The sequence below is a fragment of the Pogona vitticeps genome, chromosome 2 (assembly GCF_051106095.1).
Source record: "Pogona vitticeps strain Pit_001003342236 chromosome 2, PviZW2.1, whole genome shotgun sequence".
NCBI classification, from domain to species: Eukaryota; Metazoa; Chordata; class Lepidosauria; order Squamata; family Agamidae; genus Pogona; species Pogona vitticeps.
Genome location: NC_135784.1, coordinates 251,788,763 through 251,811,063, shown reverse-complemented (window position 1 = coordinate 251,811,063; position 22,301 = coordinate 251,788,763). Strand labels below are relative to the sequence as shown.

At 40.0% G+C, this 22,301-nt stretch overlaps 1 protein-coding gene and 1 non-coding gene across 10 annotated transcripts in view; both read left to right on the top strand.

The window, feature by feature from the left end:
* CSNK1G3 (casein kinase 1 gamma 3) overlaps positions 1–22,301 on the top strand; it is an 86,077-nt gene that overhangs the window by 8,428 nt on the left and 55,348 nt on the right. For 8 of the 9 annotated variants that reach the window (XM_020790674.3, XM_020790670.3, XM_072992412.2 and 5 more), the window contains exons 2-4: positions 8,601–8,675; positions 10,506–10,936; positions 19,398–19,438. In XM_020790674.3, the coding sequence (XP_020646333.1) occupies positions 10,759–10,936; positions 19,398–19,438 (219 nt within the window). In that variant the 5' untranslated portion in view covers positions 8,601–8,675; positions 10,506–10,758. The remainder of the gene's footprint in view (positions 1–8,600; positions 8,676–10,505; positions 10,937–19,397; positions 19,439–22,301) is intronic. The other variant, XM_078386224.1, reaches the window with a different exon arrangement.
* On the top strand, positions 5,615–5,779 carry LOC140705120 (U1 spliceosomal RNA). The gene has a single exon (XR_012084644.2). It is a non-coding gene; the product is annotated as a U1 spliceosomal RNA (small nuclear RNA).

The following is a 22,301-nucleotide window of genomic DNA, read 5'->3' as shown; positions in this document are numbered from 1 at the left end:
ATAATAATATCTGGATTAGGGTCAAAAGCAGCAGTCGAAAGAAAAGGTTTACTTGAAGGATATCAGTAATGGCGATATTGCATGTACTGTAGCTTATCAGTATACAAATGAGAGGTAGACAGTTCCTAGCAATTCCTAGCATACACGTATAGTAGCAAGTTCTTATAGTGTAGATGGTGATACTTTACCAGTATTTTGATTTGAGGTTCATTTCCCACAGTCTACTAAGTTATGTCTGTGAGTGTTTCCGTCCCTCAGCACTTGTTTCCTGTGTCATAACTTGTTTGGCATTCATTCAGGTGGATTGCAGTAGAAATCTGTGTGAAGTAGAGGAAGGAGGATGAAATCATGAGAAGCAAAACTGATTGGATTCTGTATTGACCTGTGACATTGTGGTCTATAATTTGGGAAATTTAAACTAATGTTTATTTCAATAGCATAATTCAGTCTGTTCCAGTATTATACTTGACACGAATAAATAAATACATACTTCCAGGTTCAATTGAGATAAAAATCTCCTGAAATTCTGTATCCTGTTTTAAAAGAAACAACTTAATTCTTTAAAAAGCTAAAGAAAGGCTTTTTCATTTTCAAAGAAATCAATCTTTGTATTGTCTGTGAGCTAGTCACCTTACTTGATGGTACAGTACAGTATTTAATTGTTATTATGTGGGAGCCACTTGAATTCAGTGAGATATGGATAAATATGCACAGTGTATTATGACCATGGCATAAACAGTCTCTTTTCAAATATAGATTTCCTTTCCTACAGCTAAAAATTTTTTCAGGCCTCTTAAAGCATCATGTAATTATAAAATATAATTTGCTCATTCCATAAATAGTTTCTGGAGTTTAACTGAACACCAGTATGTGGGATAGTATTGATATTTTAAGTGAAAATCTTGAGTATTTATACAGCTTAATGTTATAGTTATTTTGCTGATAGAAGTAATTAATTTTATAACTCACCTCAAAACTTTGAATACTCTAATAAAAAAACTTTAATTAGTAATTAAAAATCTCTGACCAAGGACAGCGTGTGGTAAGGAATGCCCTTTTTCTATTAACTATTGCAAGTATTATTTGGTCATTATTTTATGAACAAATTCGAGCAGGCAAGAAAATGTTCAACAAATAGTAAGAGAAATAAAACTTCAATTTTCTATATGCTTACTGGGAAAGTGCTCAAAGGAATTCACTGGTACTTGCATTTGAGCATGTAGATTTAGCAGGGTGGATATAAATCAATGGTTTTTAAAAATCAATTTGATTTAAATCACAATGGTAAATAACAAAATTATTATTTTTATTTAAATTGTCAACAAATCCATTTAAACAATCTAAATTTTGATGTACATTGTGATTTAAATAGATTTGATTTAAATCAAATCCACCCTAAGTTAGAAACACATTTGCACTTCACTATACGTGGCTAAATAAACTACTGTACCAGCGCAAAAGACACAAGCTAGCAAATGCAACCCGTTTGCTTTTCTCTTCCTGCAGGTGCATAAAGAAGACCGAAAGATACAAGACATTTATATCTGACGTAGTTGAGCATGTTCAAGGCAAGATTATCTGTAAAACAGTGGTTATTGGCTTCAAAATCCTGGTTTATTTGGATACATTTAATTTACCCCGAGGGACATGATGGCGCTGCAGGCTAAACTGCAGAAGCCTGTGCTGCATGGTCAGAAGACCAGCAGTTGTAAGATCTAATCCACGCAATGGAGTGAGCTCCTGTCGCTTTGTCCCAGCTCCTTGCCAACCTAGCAGTTTGAAAGCATGTAAAAATGCGAGTAGATAAATAGGTACCATCTCGGTGGGAAGGTAAAACGGCGTTCCCTAGTCATGCTGGCCGTGTGACAATGGAAACTGTCTTTGGACAAGCGCTGGCTCTACGGCTTGAAAAATGGGATGAGCCCCCTAGAGTCGGACATGACTGGACTAAAAATGTCAAGGGGAACCTTTACCTAATTTACCCCAGTTGTGTTCATTTTGATTATATGACCCCCATACATACCCCATTTGAATCTCAGCTAGTCAGAGATCTCTGTGTGCTGGCTTCTTTAAATATTCCCTAGTTTAACTTCTTGCACAGATAGTTTGCAACTGTACCTTCCTATTTCAGTTTTGAGAAATTTCTATCCCACTTTTCTTCTTCCAAGTTGTCTAGTGATGGGATCATGCCCAGCTTTTCTAAAAATTAGAAAAGCCTAAAGCTGAAGGTACATGTCTGAAGAAATTGTTTTTACATCTCTTCTATCACAGTTTCCAAGAAACATGGTCATTTCTGCCAAGATTTCTGCTACTTTCCTTCATTTACCACTTTTTCTCTCTTGATCAAGATTACGTTCAGGATAGTGTAGCCTTTTAGTCATTGTCTTTTGCTTCTGTAAGGCCCCTACTATTTTTGTCCTTTATCATGTCCATCTTTGCACAAAATGTTCCTTTAATGCTGTATCTCCAATTTTTTTTAACAGATCTCTGGTTTTCCCCTTTCTGTTATTTTTCTCTACAGTGGAGTCTTGACTTGAGAACTTAATCCGTATTGGAAGGCAGTTCTCAAGTCAAAAAGTTCTCAAGTCAAATCTGCATTTCCCATAGGAAGGCATTGAAAACCATTTGATCCGTATCTGCTCTTTTCCGTCCATAGAAACTAATGGGAAGCTGCTATTTTGCCTTCGACCACTAGAGGGGGATATTGTGTTTCTTTTTTTCTTAGGTCAAGAAAGGTTCAGGGAAGGCAGGGAAAATACAGTCCAGGCAGTACAGTACCAGGCAGTCTGAAGACTGTCTCCCAATCCACTCTCTAAACGCTGGGAGGAGTGAGGAAGCAGACAGGCACCCTTTTCACTGGCCAACAGTTAACTGAAAGTTCACATTTTGCACTTTCCCTGCCTCCCACGTGGTTTTTTTTCAGTTCTTAACTCAAATCTAAGTATGTAAGTTGAGTCAATATTTTCCTATGAGAGTGGTTCTTAAGTCAAAATGTTCTTAACTCGAGCCGTTCTTAAGTCAAGACCCCACTGTATTTCTTTGCACTGTTCATTTAGGAAGGCCCTCTTGTCTCTCCTTTCCATTCTTTGAAAGTCTGCATTCAATTTTCTGTACTTTTCACTATCCCCCTTGCATTTTGTTTCCCTTCTCTTCTCTGCTGTTTGGAAGGCCTCGTTGGACAGCCACTTTGCTTTCTTGCATTTCCTTTTCTTTGGGATGGTTTTTGTTGCTGCTTCCTGTACAATGTTATGAGCCTCCATCCATAGTTCTTCAGGCACTCTGTCCACCAAATTGAGTTCCTTAAATCTGTTCTTCACTTCCACTGTGTATTCATAAGGGATTTGGTTTAGATTAGACCTCACTAGCCCAGTGGTTTTTCCTACTTTCTTCAGCTTAAGCTTGAATTTTGCTATTATACCTTCTCCATCTTTGGCTGCAGAGAATATAATCGATCTGATTTCGGTATTCCCCATCTTGTGATGTCCATGTGTAGACTCGCCTCTTGTGTTGTTGGAAAAGAGTGTTTGTGATGACCAACATGTTCTCTTGACAAAACTCTATTAGCCTTTGCCCTGCTTCATTTGGAACTCCAAGGCCAAACTTCCTTGTTGTTCCTTTTATCTCTTGACTCCCTGCTTTAGCATTCCAGTCCCCTATAATGAGAAGAACATCTTTCTTTGTTGTCAGTTCTAGAAGGTATTGTAAGTCTTCATGGAATTGGTTAATTTCAGCCTCTTCAGCATCAGTGATTGGTTCATAAATGTGGATGACTGTGATGTTGAAAGGTCTGCCTTGGATTTGTCTTGAAATAATTCTGTTTTTGAGTTTCTATCCTAGTACATTTTGCAGGACAAGGCAGTGATCTATGAAGGGGCTATAGAACATTGCCATTCTTATTTATCATGCCCTCTGTCTGCATAACATTACCATTCTTATTTATAATGCCCTTTGTCTTTGCCCAGAGACTTTCAGTATGGCTTGCAGTTGCAGAATTGTTTCTTTTTGTATAGCTTTCAATGTCCCTTATATACTATATTTTTTGCTCCATAAGACGCACCTGACCTTAAGACGCACCTAATTTTTAGAGGAGGAAAACAGGGAAAATATATTCTGAACCAAATAGTGTACTAAAATATTTAATAAACTATAACAGAATAACATTTGAACCATGTAAAGTGAACAGCAGTCAACAGTGGCATTAAGAACCATTACCATTGTCATTAACAAATGGAGAGATTTAAAGGTTTGTGTACTGTAGTTTATATACCATAAATTTGTGTGCCATAAATTTTAGTCAAGTACATATAGACCGTTATCAGCCAGTGATAAGACCTGTACCACTCTACCTATATTTTGCATTTCCTTTCATCCACCTCCTCCCCATGCTTATAGAAATGTCTCAATGACAGATGAGATTGTTGTGCAACTCTGCCCAGCTACAGCTCAAGCCTATATTAAGTTAGAAATGATTTGTCTGATTTGGCACTGCATTTAGAGGTCCCTTTTAGTTGTGTGGAGGATAAATAGTGGAATTAAACTATTTAACAGTTGTTAACACAGTTAGTTTCCTTGCTGCAACACCCTTTGGAAATACATTCTCTATTAGATGCCCAGAACTAGTTGAAAAGTTTGCAAGTCGAATCCAAATTTCCCATAGAAATGCATTGAAAATTAATTAATGCATTTTTATGGGGGGGGGGAGGTCAGAAATTTTTAAAAAATTAAAGAAAATCACTTACCAGGTACTGTAGACTGAGCCTGGCTCTTCATAGTGCCTTGATAGCCCCCCCAAACAGCCAAAAAAGAACACCAAACAGCTAAAAGTCGGCAGGCAGCCGGCAGCCATTTTGTGCTCCTCTCCGCTCCTGCCCCATTCCTTCTCCCCACCTAACAGCTGATCAGCGCTGGTCTAAAAGGCTTCCCAGCAGCTTTTAAATTAGCAAGTACCGGTATGCACATTACTACACAAGCAGGTTTCAACTCAAAGGGAGCATCTTTTCACCCAAGCACAGTTGAACCCAAAACAAGGAGATTTTAAAGCAAAACTAGCACCTTTTAAAGCAAGTATGCACGTTTCTACACAAGCAGGTTTCAACTCAAAGGGAGCACCTTTTCACCCAAGCACGGTTTAACCCAAAACAAGCAGCTTCTAAAGCAAGTATGCATGTTTCTACACAAGCAGGTTTCAACTCAAACGGAGCACCTTTTCACCCAAGCACTAACCCCAAACAAACAGCTTTTAAACTAGATTTTACATTTTAAAATGACAATACCAGGCAGTCCCAGGTCTCTCTCCCAGCTCTCTAACTGCTTGGACTAGCAAGGAAGCAGACAAGCAGCCTCTTCACTAACTGAAAGTTTGAATTTCCCCACTTTCCCTGCCTTCCCCGCATATTAGGTATGCTAATATCTGTGCACTGGAGGATTCTGGGAGGAACACCCAGCCCCTGATGGGGGGTCCTGTGGGGCACCCCAAAACACTGAGGAGCTCTCTTGGCCTCTGGTGGGACTGGGGCTGTGCAGCCCTGTTCTGATCAGGAGGTGCAGCTGGGGGGTCACCATGCATTTGGGGAACAGGGCACAGAAAGGGGCAGGAGTTTCAAGGGCCATTCCAACTCATACCTGGCAGGGGAGATACCGTTATTGTAAAAGTGGTTTTCCTAGGGTAAGGCTCATCTATTGTGCTTTGGATATGCCGATGCCTGTGATTTCCCCAAATATGGGAAAATTAACTGCCTAGTTTGTGGTAATGGGGGGGCTGTGTTTATGGTTTCCCTTGATCTTTTTAGAATCACTATTTTCCCTTTGTTCCTTGGCTATTTTCATTGCATTCTACCATTTAAATTTGCTGCTATAGGCCTGTTGGCCCTGCTGGTTTCCCCGCTGGGCTCCAGGAAGCAGATCCTGGAAAGTCAGCAGTGCAGATGACAGAATGGTGAGGTCCAATGTGGCTGCCATAGCAAGCAGTCTCTGGTGCCAGTTCAGAGGCCTCCCAGAGTTGCAGTAGGAGGCTTCTGGGTGGTGGCGGCTGAACCCTTTTTACTATATTCGCTCCATAAGAGGGACATACTTTCTCCCCCCTGGGGGAGAAAAGGTGCATTTTATGGAGCGAAAAATACGGTATTTCCATGCCCTTCTTTTGGGGTCTTTTTGTTTAAACAAAATACGCTATTTGATTGCTATATTTCATTCAACAATGTTATCCCATCAACTCAAAATGACTATCAGTATACTTCCTGTTTTGATCCCCTCCCCCTTTGCCATTTCTGCTCCTGGTGAGTTCTGTAGTTGGTGTTAGCAGTGAGTATTTGGGCTCTGGGCCTACCAAAGTTGCCCTTACCTGTGTCCTTATTCTATAGTAGCTATCATAAAATCGAAGTTACTTATTGCCAGTTCAGATTCCTCATGTTATATGGGGAATTAGGATGTCTTCTTCACCTGTGTACTTCAGTTTTTACTGACATTGAATCATGTTTGACCTTTCCCCCATTCTATCAGTTCACTGAGCACCCTCATGAGCACTTCAAAGTTCATGTTGTTTTCACTACTATGAATAATGAGAAATTTGAAAAAGACTAGACCCAGTGCAAGTCTTTGTAACAAGCTACTTTATACTTTCCCATTTAGAGAATCATTTCTCTATACCTAAACACAGCTTTCAATTTTTCAATCAATTACCAGACTGTAAAGAAACCTGTTCTGTTTTGCCATAACTGGCAAGCGGGAGCCTATTGGATGTGACCAGGCATACACTGGTACCTTCTTAATTAGCTGCACTTCAGTGCTGCAACTTACATGGTTTAATATACTCCAGCTAAACTTCCACCAGAAATTAAACAGGCCCCATCTCTACAGATTTTTAAGAGATCAGTAAAAACGGAATTATATTAAGAGGCCTTGGCAACATCCTAGGTTAAATTTGAGACCCATATTCTACTGCAGTTATGAGTTATATAATTTGGCTCATCTAAGCCAACAAATGGCAATAATCAGTCACCTTCCTGTTTTTGTTGTTCTTTGTCTGTGCATTTTTTATTATTTTAGTTTGTGTTTTACTCAGTTGTGTAAACAGCCCCAAGTAGTATTTCACTGAGTCAGGCAGTATAGAAACAGACAGAGAGACAGACAGAGAGACAGAGAGACAGAGAGACAGAGAGACAGATAGATAGATAGATAGATAGATAGATAGATAGATAGATAGATAGATAGATAGATAGATAGATAGATAGATAGATAGATAGATAGATAGATAGATAGATAGATAGATAGATTCTGGCCAATTTGTTGAAACATTTAAAAACCAAGATGTATAGTTCCTGTCAGATCACTTTTATTTCTGCTTCTTGACAGTCTTGGTTATCTTTAAAAAAATTAATGAGAAAGGACTTACTTTTCCAGAAACCATCTTGATTCATGTTCAGTGGGACTTCCATGTCATTGGAAAAAATGTCTTCAGAAATGTTATCTGTTTGTAAGCTAAGATAAATTGCCATAACTCACTAGATTGGAGCACATGAGAGACTAGGGATTCAAATTCCTATTGTGCCTCTTACCAGGGGCCATCTAAGATTACCCGGAGTATGTGTGACTAATGGGTAATATGATCTACCACCTGCACAGCCTTGAGCAAGGTGACAGTCCCAGACCACCACTAGAATGAAAGATCAGTAAACCAATCCTAAGTCCTTTATTCCTAGAAATCCCTGGGAGGGAAACCATGAGTTAGAATTTACTTGATGGCACATGGTTATTATTTTTAACTAAGCAGTCTATAGTTTCTATTATCTTAACCCCACAGAAGCTCTGGATTTAAAGTTCAGAATAACATTAGTTACTTTACAGTCCTTTGATTTGAAGACTGATGTTTAGTAATAAAGTCAGTGAAGATCACCAACCAAGTGTTTACAACTAACTGATTGTAACTTGTCCATAATACATTGTTACTGTCGATTAATAGAAGAGAAGTCTGCCTAGATCAGTGATGGTGAACCTTTTTGAGCTCGAGTGCCCAAACTGCAACACAAAATTAACTTATTTCAAAGTGCCAACACTGCAGTTTAAACCCAATACTGAGGTTTTTGTTTAGAAAAAAAAACTTCTCGTGCACTGCAAGGGTTAAATACTTGTACTTTGTTTTTCTATGGGTGGTATTAACAAAGAAATACTTATCGGTCTTCCAATCCCTCATTGGGCTAGACCGGTAATGGTCGCCATTGCACCACTCCGCCGGACCACTGCATCAGCAGAGGGGAGTGTCATAATCTGGGATCAGAGGATGGGTAAGTATTTCTCGATGGTGACTTATGGCTCAGGTGCCCACAGAGAGGGCTTTGTGTGCCAGCTGTGGCACGCATGCCATAGATTTGCCTTTGCTTGCCTAGATACTGAGAATGCCTAAAATATATTGATGGTGTAATATTCCACTCAACCTGTGAAACGTATACTGCTGGTATACTGCTCCATACTCAATAATATATGTTTCTGGATCTATATATGGTGGATTAAATTGTTAAACACTGAAAGAAAGATGTAAATAGTTATAGTAAAATTATCTAGTGTGTCACTGTTTTTGCTAATTTTACATTCGTTTTTATTTTCAGAACAACATCTCTATATAAAACAGTCTATGAATTGTGATGGGGATAAAAGCTATGAATACTGCAGTATTTTCTTTGGTAAGTATGATTTCTAAATTTAATTTCTTACGTAAAATATGCATGGAAATATGAAAAAATCAAGTGATTCTTAAACATCTACAGATTCTGTAGGATGCTTGTGGAAGTCAGGGGGATTAAACTGAGCAGCTGGCAGGTTAACTAATTTTATTATAAAGCGTGGAACTAGAAAAAGGGGTCATTTTCAGCCTTGTAGTACTCAATAGAGTGGTAATGGAAAAGTGAAAGCAATCACGTTTTATAATTTTGTTTGGAGGACTTTAAAAACTGCCTGTTAGTATGTGCTGATGTGAATGACATTTTTACTTAAGAAGTGCAAAAACATTTCATTGTGCAGTTTTGTTGATTTATATTCATGTGAACTTTGGAATTCGTTGAGCATACTTTGAAAGAGAGAGTGACTTGGACAAGTTACAGTGATGCCCCGCATAGCGAGGGTTAATCCGTTCCGGATTAACCCTCGCTATGTGAAATTGTCGCTAAACGGAACGTAAAAGCCCATTGGAACACATTGAACATCGTTTAATGCGTTCCAATGGGCCCTAAACTTAACGTTCAGCGAAGTTTCCTCCATAGCGGCAGCCATTTCCGCGCCCTCGGTAAGCAAGGGGAGGGCGCAAAAACGCTGCGCGCAGCCATTTCGGGCATCCAGCGGCCATTTTGGAACCTCCGAACAGCTGATTGCCCGACTCTGTGGGAGGCTTGGGGGGGCAGCGGCAAGAGGAGAAGAGGGAAAGTGGGGGGAGGACGCGCGAGCGCGCGGCTTCCCTCCCTTTGCCTGCCTGCCTCGCCGCCTGCCTTCCTCCCCGGGGGCATCAGGAGAAGGACGAGGAGGAAGAGGGAAAGCGGGGGGTGGCGGGTGAGCGCCGTTTCCCTCCCTCCATCTGCCTGCCTGCCCGCCTGCGTTTCTCCCCGCCAGCGGCAGGAGAGGGAGGAGGAGGAGGAGGAAGAGGGAAAGCGGAAAAGGACAAGGAGGAAGGGGGAAAGCGGGGGGGGCGAGCGAGCGAGCGCCATTTCCCTCCCTCCATCTGCCTGCCTGCCTGCCCGCCTGCGTTCCTCCCCGGCCAGCGCGGCCCCGTATCACTCTCGCGGCGGCGGCGGCTTCTTCCTGGCACCTGTCTTTGGTAAGCGAGTTTTTTCCATAGGGACCGACGCTATGCCTCCGCATTAGCGATCCTGGAAAAGGGATCGCTATGCGGATTTGTTGTTATACGGTGCGCTCCTTATGCGAGGCACCACTGTATTAAAGTGTTTCAGAGAGTAATTAATGGAGAGATAAATCTTGGGACCATTTTCCCTTGTGTGTGTTGTAATGCTTAGTTACAGTTGTACTATAGTTAACAATATGCAAACATCTCTGTGGTATTCTATGAATTTATTATGACATTTATAAAAAGTTAATTTAAAGATTGTTTTATGTAATTAATATTCATGTGTATTATGTGGCTGCACAGGGATGGGCAAACGGCTTTTTCAGTTTAATTTTTTTGTTTAAGTTACACCATCTTTTTGCATAACAACTCAGTTGTAACAACCTTAGAAGCAAGGTCCTTGGGCTGCTGGCAGATCTGAAAATTGGCCCTTGGCTCTGCTGATAACGCTCAGGTCAACATTCCCTCTAAGGCGGGTGCATGTGCACATAGAGCTCCATTGGCGCTGCACAGTGGCAGCCAGGGTATATCCTGGTTTCGTATGAAACCCCACCCTCGTGCACAGATGGATGAGGTTCTTGCGCAGTGGGGATGAAAATTAGAGGGAACATTGCTGCAGGTGGTATAAATAACTTTGCAATTTGCACATTTATTTAACAATTTATTTTTCTTGTTACAGAAGCATCTAAACCATCAGTGAATGGTGCAAATAGAAGATTTACAGAGATTATACTTGGGTCTAAAAGCTACAAAGGAAAATACTTTGCGAATGGGATGAATATGCAAGTAGTGACTGCCTGCAGCAGCTTCCTGACTTACAGTAACTAGCTGGAAAACATACCTAGTGATGTTTCAATTTCTGCTTTACCCCATTTGAGATTTGTTGTCTTTATTGGGGAAAGACGTTCAAAGTGGAGTACCATAAACTTGATATGGATAGCAAAAAAAAAGACAAGGAGAAACCAGATGATAGAATGGCAAGGCCTAGTGGACGATCAAGTCATAACTCACGCGGCAGCAGCTCTTCAAACTCTGGAGTATTGATGGTTGGACCTAATTTCAGAGTTGGAAAAAAAATTGGTTGTGGCAATTTTGGAGAGCTACGATTAGGTAAGATATTCCTAGAGTGGTCTTTTAGACCAGATGGGTGTGGTATAAATAAATAAATAAATAAATAAATAAATAAATAAATAAATAAATAAATAAATAAATAAATAAATAAATAAATAAATAAATAAATAAATAAATAAATAAATAAATAAATAAATATTCTTCACTGAAGCGTAGATGTAGATGACAGTGCCACATGCTGTATGAAAATGTGTATATTGTGATGACTTGTTAATGTTTTAGAGGTATTCCTGCAGTGTGTCAAAACAATGAGAGGTGTTCATTTGGACAGTGATACAGAATTGAAATGCATTGTTAGGTTAAATATGTGAAAATAACAAATAGTCCTGTGGCACTTCTGAGGTTAGAAAGCTTATAATTTGGAATATACTTTTGTGGACTGCAATCCATTCTTGATGCATGGAGTATAGCTTCCATATATAAATATTTATGCGGTAGTGGAAGGATGCAAGATAAAATGCAATGCAAATGCAGGTGCTGTGACATGTTAATGGTCTGCCAGTGGCCATTAAGGGCCCATTGGCAGTCCTTGGGGAGGTTATTGGATGGAATAGCATACCCTGTTTCCCTGAAAATAAGCCCTAGTATGGTTTTTCAGGATGCTTTTAATATAAGCCCTACCCCCCAAATAAGCCCTAGTTAAATGAAAGCCCACTCTCCACCATTGTGCAGCAACCAGAACACATGACTGTATTTGACTAAATGTAGATTGCTGTACATGGAAAAATAAAACATCCCCTGAAAATAAGCCCTAATGCATTTTTGGAGCAAAAATTTATATAATACCCTGTCTTATTTTCGGGAAAACACGGTAGTTTGAGTCTGAACATAAGAGTAAACAGCAGTGCAATTAAATGGGATTTTTGATCCTGTGAATGGGCTCATGTCTCATCTGTGATGTGGATATTGATAGTGGATTTTATGATTTTAAAAGGGTGCACAGTTGCAGGTGGACTCTTTGTATGTTGAGTACTAAACTTCTCTCTTTGACTAATAAGTTGAGGGTCATCTTGATTTGTGTTGTGTTCCAAATATAGAAATGGCACAGTAATTTTCCGATTTTGGAGTTCTTGTTGGACCTGGTAAGGGCACTTGGAGGCATTCAGTCTGGTTCCCCCTTGTACGTTTTAGTATTGTGGTTCAAAATAATGAAGGACACTAGTGTTAAACCATTGGATTAAGTGACATGATCTTATATACATAGTGGGCCAGTTTGGATTTTAATTAAGTTGGAATCAAGATCACGGCCATGTTATCCTTTTCAGCTGATGATTCAATTTATGTGGATTGTGCTTTCTTTGAACCACAGTTTTCATTATATCTGAAACAAAGATTGTGACAATGTTAGTTTACCATCTGGAATATGATGATTTCATTATGTATGAAACAAGAAACTGGTTTAATGCTGGTATATCAACTAGGATGTATAATTTTCCTTATGTCTGAAACAGAGAACTGTGCTTTAATGTTAGTTTACCATCTAGGATGTGAAATTGTGCTGTGATCCTGGTTTCAGTTTCTAGTTAGTTTCTTCTGTGAGTACCTGTTGATACACTGTCACTTTCTAATAAAGGAAAAACTGTGGTGGTGATAAAAGCACTGAAGGTGGTGTATGTTGGAGGAGGAGAAAGTTTATTTTTAGCTTATTATAGCTTATTACACCAGGGTCCAACAACACAGGTGTCTGTCAACTGTCAATTTCTTTAAATTATTGTCAGAAATGTTTATAGATTTATGATTGTTCTCTGGTGAAAGGAAGCATCCAGCAATGGGTTGATTTTTCCTATTGTCCAGGAAAATGTAAGGAACACATGATGTAGATCTTTGCACAGTATTCAGTGCTAATACACAGCTTCTCATCCTTTTCTCTCACCCAGGACAATGCATCTTGCCTTCATGTCAGTCATGTATCAGAACTCTTTTGTTCCTGTTCTTCTGATCCAAAAAATGAGTCCCAGAGATTGTGGGGAAAAGCAGGGTATAAGTCAAATATATTTTCATGTTCTTCATTGTGATGCATTTCTTTATTGCAAATAACTGAAGTGTTCTTTCTGTTGTTTTCTAAACTCCTTCCATTATTTCCTTATTCTATTGTGGTACTAGTGGGAAAACAAACTTTTCCTAGACTAGTCAAAGCAAATATAGTGTTTTAGCATATATTTTTTGATGCAAAACGAACAACATTCTGTGCAACTCACTTCCAAGATTCTTACTAAGCATAGCTTCCGTCTTCTTCATTTCATACCTCAATTCTTTATTGAGTTATTATTTTGGAGATAATACTTTGGAGCTTATGTCTGTCTGTCACTTCTTGCCACTAGGGATTTCCAGGCACTGACAAGAGGTACTCAGAGACTCTTTTTCAGTCAGGGCATTCTTGATTTATGACAAGTCTATAGGGAACTCAGCCCCAGGGAGACCTCAGTGAAAAGCAGCCTCTTAGGTTCAATGAAAAGATTTTTTTGAGCTGGACTGTGTCATGGGACTAGTGGTCCACCCTACTTCCTGGTTTCTTGCTTCTTGGTGTCAGAAGAAGGAGTTTTCTCAAAAAAACCACAACAACCAGCTGTCAGTATTGTCTGCTGGACAGTCACATAGAGATGTCAGTTTTAGAAGAGGTAGAGAGGTCAGATGTGTGGTGTCTTCTAGTAAAATTGTTTTTCTGCAGTAAAATTGAATCAGTCTTTTACTATCAATGCATCATTTTGAAGTTTTTCTGCTGCTAATAAGCATGTCCCTTTTTGATTCCTTGAGTGTGCACCACCACCCATTCTAAGAAAGGGGGGTGTTGAAAAGGATATTCTGTCATAGGCTCCATGGACACACTGAAGTGAGGATGCAATTTAACAGCTTTTATTGGGTTCGCCAGTCACTCAAAATCAGCAGACTGAGGACTCTTGAGTTATCCCACCACCAGCTGCTCTTTTCGCTCGAGGCAGAGATTTCCTGTACTTACTTACTAACTTACTCTGTCTGTCTGTCTGTCTGTCTGTCTGTCTGTCATGCCGCCCACACTACCCAAAAGTCCCCAGTTTACCCTTCCCTGGGCTGAGTTCCCTTCACTAGACCCTGTATAATGGCATACTTCATTGGGGATTGGTAGTCCCTGACATATACTGGTCTTCATAGAGAGAGATTTTCTCCAGTCCCCGAGCAAGCTGGTTGCAGAGTTGGTTCCAATGGGTGAGCCTTCTTTGGTTTCCGAGGTTGGTGGTCGTGATGTTCTATAGAAGCAAAGATGGGTGTGCCTCCATGTATCCATGGCCCATTCTCCAGCCCATGGATTGTGCAGAAAATTTAGCCTCACCTCTACCAAGGTGCAGAGCACTGGTGGCAATTCTTTCCAAACCTCTGCTTATGACACCCAGTCATCTATTTCTCCCTCACTGCTTCTTCTCTTGTCTCAGGCTTCATTTTTTCCATCCCACTTGCTCCAGAGTCTCTCCTCAAGCCTATCTTAAAGGATCTGTTCCTTCAGAAAGTCAGCAAAAGAAAAAGAGAAATACAGCTCTCTGTTGCATTTGCAAAATCAAAAATCAAGGTTCATCATATACTATAATACTAAAATTTAACAAAAAATTTTTTGAGTCCTGTTGGACTCCTCTTGAGGTTGGCCATTGCAGAATTTAGAATGGGATGGAAAATTCAGAATCACCTAATAAGTTCCAAGAAAGAAACTGGAAATGTAAAGAATCAGATTCAGGTCTGGTGATAATCAGGTTTTACCTAAACAGTTGTCTTTCTCTATATTTTGACAAAGGACTGCCAGTCATTCAGTGAAAGCTCCACTGCACAGGGCTCCTGTTTTGGCTCAGAGTAAAAGTACTCAAAGCTAGATAGCTCAGAGATTTGGAGTACAGTATCTGGCTGTACAGAGTCTGATTTCCAGTTGTCCTTCCGGGAGACGAGCCCGCCTGTGTAGCCATGGGAAAGTTGCACAGTTTTACAGAAGAAGGGATTAGTAAAGCACTTCTGAGTATTTTATACCCTGGCACAGGTCACCGTAAGTTGTAATCAGACACATAATAATTATTATTAGATGGGGGGATCTTTTATTTGCATTTGTCAGTTGAAAACATGTGGACATGTTGAGGCCAATGCCAGGAAGTCACCAGTGTTGCTTGCCAGATAAAATGATGTGTTGCTAGAATAGAAAACTGAGGGAGATTCTGAAAAACATGATCAGCAGTGTGGCCCCTATGATTTGGAGAGGAAACACAATTTTGTCCACAATTCCATAAGTCAAAGGAACACTTACTTGTTGGTCAGCTCTCTCATTTCAAAGCAACTGGAACCAACTGGATACAGAATCTTCAGATGAATGGATTCCAAGCTGCTCAGAGGTACATTTCATCCCTAATGCCAAACCTTCTGCTGAAGATGAGCTTCCTTTCAGTGATTATATCTGTGAAAAGAAATTCTGAACAAAGCACACTTCTCATTAAAAGCCAATTCTCTTTAACAGTGTGCTTCACAGAAATATGTGCAGTTGATTCTGGTTATACTTCAAACACCTTTCAATCATTTTTTCCTTTTCTGAGGCAGGCTTTGTGAGATGGGTGCCATAGTGTAGTCTTATTTTCCAGTGGTCTCAACTACTGTATATTTTCATTCCAGCCCTTATATATATGTTAGGTTGTGCACATCTGTACTGGATGTCTCCCCACATGAAGCACCAGACTGTTAGCTGTGATGGGTTCTTCTGACCTGATGGGAAGGAGGTACATATGCCATATCCTATTCACAGGTTCTGGAGTTGCTTATGTCATTATGGAACTACTCATATACTTAATGCTTCAGTCCACCTTTTGCTATGTTATTCTTTCTTCCTCTGTACAGTGGTGCCTCAATTTACGAAGTTAATCTGTATTGGAATGGTGGTTGTAAGTTGAAATGTTCATAAGCCGAAGCACCATTCCCATAGGAAAGCATTGAAAACTGAGTAATCATTTCCAGCTGAAGAAAGATAATCACAAAAAAGCCGCAAAAAGAACACAGCAAGCCTGGTCGGAAGGCACTCCGTTGCTGAGATTTAAGAAGAAGGAAAAACCTCCAGAAACAAACACTAAAGCCACCAACAACACAGCACAGAAACATACCCGCCCCAGCCAAAACCCACCCAGAACAGTTTTTTAAAAGGAGAAAACAGTAGTTTATCTCCCTGCAGACACACACACACACTCACTCCGAAGCAGGAGGCTCTTTCAAGCCTCTGACGACAACGACACACTCTCTAACTGAAAGAGCTACAGTACAAAGCACCTTCGTCACCACCTATAGTTAGAAATCTGAATTGCCTGCCTTTTTTCTATTTGTAAGTAGAAGCTCTGTTCGCAAGTGGAAGCAAAATGTTGCAACCAGAGCTGTTCGTAAGTTGAAATGTTCGTAAGTAAGGAAGTTCATAAGTCGAGGCACCACTGTATTCTGTTAATAGTGTGAGACTCCTTCTCAAGCTTGGTCATGGGGTGGAACTGGAGAGGTCATAGTACAAAGATTTCCATAATATGGTTCCTAGTTTTCTTGGTTTATAAAAGGAGTTAATCCATTCTTGGATTTTTCTGTATTAAACCAGAAGGAACTTTTTTGGCAACTTTCCAGTGTTTTACTTTATTAGTACAATATTGCTTCTATATTTCACTTTTTCTCTATGGAACTCAGGGTTGTGTCATTTTAGCTTTTTAATATCTTCCTGCAGTAAATAAATTTGAGGAAGAGTAACAACAGCCACCTGCTGAACTTTGTTGGTTAGTATGTACTTAAATTTAAGCTCCTTCAGTCCAACCCCATTACTTAGTCTATGTTGTGTTATTGCTCTAGTATGTTTTCTTTAAACACATTCAATTAATTTCATTTGTATTTTACTGTTTGCTTGATTCTTTCTCACTTATTTTCTTTTTTTGTGCTGCTGAAATTATTTTGGTTTGTGTTGGGCTTGAAATGCTTTTTACCCTTTTTGAAAGAATTATGTGCAATCAATTTACCTCTGAGTTACAGTGACTCTGTGAATGAGCAATCTCCTAAATGTCCTACCATTGAAAGCCCTGCTCAGCTTTTGCAAACTCAAGCCTATAGCTTCCTTTATGGAGTCAATCCTTATTATAGTCTGTCTTCCTAATCTCCTGCTAAGTTCAACTTTTCCTAACATTATTGTCTTTTCTACCCCAAAGTCCTTTCTTTTCTTGATGTATCCAAAGTATGACAACCTGAGTTTCATCATTTTTGCTTCTAGAGAGAGTCCAAACTTGATTTGTTTTAGGTCTCATTTGTTCATCTTTCTGGCATTCCAGAGTATCCACAAAGTTCTCCTCCAGCACCATTATTTCAAATGAATCAGTTCTTTTACTGTCAACCTCCTTCACTGTCCAGTTTTATATCAGCACATAGTAGTTGGAAATATGTGGATGGTCTTGGCCTTGGTCTCTAGTGACACATCCTTACATTTGATGATCTTTTCTAGTTTCTTCACTGCTGCCCTTCCAAGTCTGAGTCTTCTGATTTCTTAGGTGCAGTATCCATTTGTATTAATGATTAAACCAAGGTATGCAAAGTCTTTAACCGTTTGAGTTTCTTCATGGTCAATGCTAAAGTTATCTAGTTCTTCTTTAGTCATAATTTTGTGTTCTTAATGTTCAGCTGCAGTTCTGCTTTTGCACTTTCTTCTTTCATCTTTATCAGGAATAATTTCAACTCACTGCTTTCTGCCAGTGATATGTATTACCTAGTCCTAGTCTGTCACCTTCTACACTACATCATATTATTTTTTCCATGTTCCAGTAGACAATTTATATTTGCAATATTATCTCAAGTGTCTCTTCCTTTTGGGGATACAGCCTGAAGACTGGGCATTTCTGGCTTCATATAGGGTAAAAGTCTTTGTTGCAACACCTTGAACATTCTTTTGCTTGCATGGAATATTAGTGTGTCAGCTTCTGTTTGAAAAATTTAAGTAGTTTATCTAGCAAAGTTATTGTTTATGCTACCCTCCATGTTGAGTGTGTCTTAGTAACACTTAATGCTAGAAACATAAGCACTTGTTTATAACATAATTATAGGAACATAAACACTTATGGTTGCACTTTGGGAAGGCTGTCTTGTTCTTAGAAATCCTAATAATTTTCCTTGTAATATCTTTAATATAGATCAAAGAATTTGCTGATATGTCTGTTTTCTGTAATATTAGTTAGCTGACACTTCATTGATGTAAGTTGTGATTAAAAACTTTATATATGACATACTTTAAGAATCATAGAATGAAATTGATATGTACAATATATGTATGTAGTATGAAGCATTAAACCTATTTAGATTTAGCATTTTGATGTGCTTGTATGCTGATTATTTTATATAATTCCTAAATGATGAAAACATTTAATTGAATCACAAAGTTGGGCATTCAGAGGAATCAGACAAATTTTTGAAAACTCATATTTTTAAATGAAATATCCTGTATAGTTAATCATGGCTTATTAAGGAAGTGCAACATTGATTATGCAATTACTGAAACTGAGATAAGTTTTTTTTCTGTTTGCTTAAGAGGAAAAGTTCACATCAGTATACCCTCCAACTGCAGCTCCCACACCACAATTTCTATGGAATCCAAGTCCTCAGAATGGATTTTCTGGGATGCATGTGGCTGCTGAGGGAAAGGGTAGATAGGAAAGCAGCATTTCATGTTTTATTTACAGTAGAAAAAAAGGACCCAAGTCTGTGTTTCTAAGGTATGCAGAGGTTTGTGTATATGCACATGTATATGTATATGTATATGTGGAATTATTAGCTACCATTAGCACAGGCTAAAGGAGACTGTGAGTTCTGTGCTGTCAAATCAAAACTGATTTATGTTGACCCTGACAGGGCTTTCAAGGTAAGTGAGATATTTAAGGAGTGTTTTTTCCAGTTCCATCCACCTGTTGAATTTCCATGGCCAAATAGGGATTCAAGCCCTGTTCTCCAGAGACCTAGTATGTCAGTCTATTCACTATGCCACAATGGGAATCCCAGTTTACACAGTTTAGAATAACAGTGCAGTTCAAATAGTGAAGAGGTAAAAAGAACTGCAATCAAGACACAAATGTGTATATGTTGTTGGCTACTATATATCACTTTTGCTAAAGTTAACTTTAATGTGGAGTGAACATATATTTTTCCAGATATTGCTGGATTATAATTCTTATTACCTTTGACCATTGCTCGTACCTGCTAGGGCAAATGGGAATGCAGCAACAGCTCTAGGGTTCCCCATCCCTACTTTACTGCAATTGGTATCCAGTTTGATACTATACTCATGAAATTGTATTTTTTAATATCGAAAATAAAGAATTTGACAAATAGAGTGTATTTATTGAACTAGCTGGGTATTATTTATTTTCATAAATTAATTATGTATGTAACCTATTTTAAGTATGCAGAATCTAAAACCTTTGTCTTTCTATCTTTTAAGGTAAAAATTTGTATACAAATGAATATGTGGCAATTAAGCTGGTAAGTTGACCGTAGTTAATATTTGAAATACAAGGCATTACATTTTAATAAGCTTAATGCTTGCACTCTGAGTTAATTCCATTTAGATTTGGGAGTGTTGCTTAATTTATTAAATAACAATTATTAAAAGTGTTGTGGCATTATATCTTTTATAGTACTGTATGAGTGCAGTGGGGGACATTTAAGCCCTCTTCTCTCATATCCTTCCCATATCTGGGTCCCAGAATAGTTTGGACCTCCTTGGCACTGTGCAAAACAGAATCCCAAATTACATTGGTGCTTATAATATGGTGATATCATTGCTCAAAAGCATGAATTCTTGCTTGCTTAGATGTGGTTGGATTAAAGAGTAAAGAAATAGTTGGCCTCATGGAACAATTCTGTAAGAATAGCTTAACATTTAATAAGAATAAAAGAAACCTAAACTGTAAATAACCATTTCATTTCAAAAGTGTGTGTTTTCCCCTGATTGAGTGGCTTCCTTGGTACATTTTCATAGTTATGATGGAGAAAAGTTTTTCTTAATTGCAGTTTCTAGCTGTTTAGGTGAAGTATGTTCCTGGGGCATGCCCCTCCTTTTTTGCAAACAAAAGGTAGTGACATGACCCTGGGTAAAAAAGTTAAGATGCATTGAGATATTCTGATATCACCTTTGGAGACCTGTGCAGGTCTCCACAAAGGGTAATTGCATACCTGGTCTCATACCTGATCAGGTAAAGAGGAGAGTAATTGCTGAGAGCCTATGATACTTGGATTGTCCACTTGTAACAAGCATGCCTTTCTGTTTTTCTGTGTACATATTATCCTCTGTCTTCTCTTCTGCCTATTTTGTTTGCCTGCTTGTTCCTTTGTTTGTTTGTTTATATAGACACACACACACCTCACATCAACATGTAATTCCAACAGAAGACTCCCATCCCCTCACCCCGTGACAGCTAAATGTAGACAAAATTTAAATATAGTGGGTTAATCTATCACAGGGTGAGAATATTTTTAAAGGCCTCTTCAAAGAGTTCAGTTTTGACAACCTTTCTAAAGGCATATACATACAGTGGTGCCTCGCTTAACGGGCACCCCATTTAACGACGAATCTGCATAGCGACGGATTTTTTGCAATCGTTTTTGCAATCGCATTGTGATGTTTCTAATGGGAAAAATTGCTTTGCGATGATTGGTAAGCTGTTTCGCTTACCAATTTTCCCATAACGATGATTTCCCAACAGCTGATCGGCGGTTCCAAAGTGGCCGCCGGGTAAAAAAATGGCCGCCCTCTGTGTTTTCGCCCAGATTCCTCGCTTACCGGGCAGCGAAAATGGCAGCCATATGGAGGATTTTCGCATAAAGGTGATTTTTTTTTGCCCATAGGAACGCATTAAACGGATTTTAATGCATTCCTATGGCCTTTTTTATTTCGCATAGCGACAAATCCGTATAGTGACGATTTTGGTTGCACGGATTATCGTTGCTATGTGGGGTACCACTGTATATATCTAAAGGCACGCACGCGCACACACACACACACACAGAGAGAGAGAGAGAGAGAGAGAGAGAGAGAGAGAGAGAGAGAGAGAGAGGACCCTTGACGTACTTTTTGAGGTCTGGACTTCCCCGGCCGCAAGATTTCCAGTCGACTTGCAGCTGGAGAATCGACCTACAGACTGGAAGGGGGAGGCAGGGAAAGCGCCAAATTCAAATTTGGTGTTCCTTTGTTTGTTTGGCCAATGATCGTGCCTCCGGATGCCTTCCAGGGCTTCTCTGCCGCCATGGGAGGCATCTCGGAGGTCCCCCGCCGCCGCCGATCGTGCTTCGGAAGCACAATCGGCGTTGGGATTGGTGTTTGGGGCCTAATCTGCTGGGAGCCGCGCCGCGCCGGGCGATCCCGGCCATATTCGGACTCCTGGACTTCCCCCGCTGCCGCCAATATTTTATTCCCCTGCCTTCAGAAGCTTTCTTTTTGATTCCTAGCCCTGACCTTTCCTCTGTTTTGCTCCAAGTACATATGCACACTTTCCCCCCAAGTAGGTAACTACTGGGCAGAGGCTGTGGCAGCTTATTTTTTCTTGGAGAGGGAATGTTGCTGGGTCTTGACATTATTTTGCTTCGGTGCTGAGCCACTCCACCACCTTTGCCTGGGAAGGGGCCCAGCCCCAAGCGCCCCCCCACCCATCTGCTTCCACATTGAGATCAGGCACCTCTTCCTCAGCACCGCTACTTCAGTCACCCTGCCCCACCCACCCTCTGGCCTTCCCCGAAGGAAGCTATGAGCCATGAAGCCACCTGGCAGAAGTTCTCAACGGCAGCCCTCGCCTGCATGCTGCCACTGCTTCCCTGCCATTTGGGTGGCTGCCACTGGCGGTGCCTCTCTTGATCCAACGTGGCTGCCCCAGCTGGGGTGCCCCTTGCACCTTGCCTTTTTCACACTCCTGCTCTTTTGCCCACAGAGCTTGGGAGTCGCTGCAGACACTGGTGAGTCTGCAGGGTAGGGAGCCAGCGAAGGGGATCCCCCGGTCCTACCCACTGTGCTGCTGTCCCGGCAGCCCGGTCCTTCCAAGGTCACAGACTGGGATAACAGGATTTTGGCCAGTATATAATAAATAAATATCCATGAATAATCACAAAAACTGGCATGTTGCAATATTTTTCTTGGTTCAGACCCTTAATATTCGGGTATTGCTAGCTCGTAAAGTTGATGACATGAAGAGCCTCGTGGTGCAATGATTAAACTGCAGTACTGCAGTGAAAACTCTGCTGATTACCTCAGTTTGATCCTGACAGTCCCAGGTATCCAGCTCAAGGTAGACAGCCTTTTGTCCTTCCAAAATTGGTAAATTAAGTATCCAGCTTGCTGGGGTGGGGCAATATA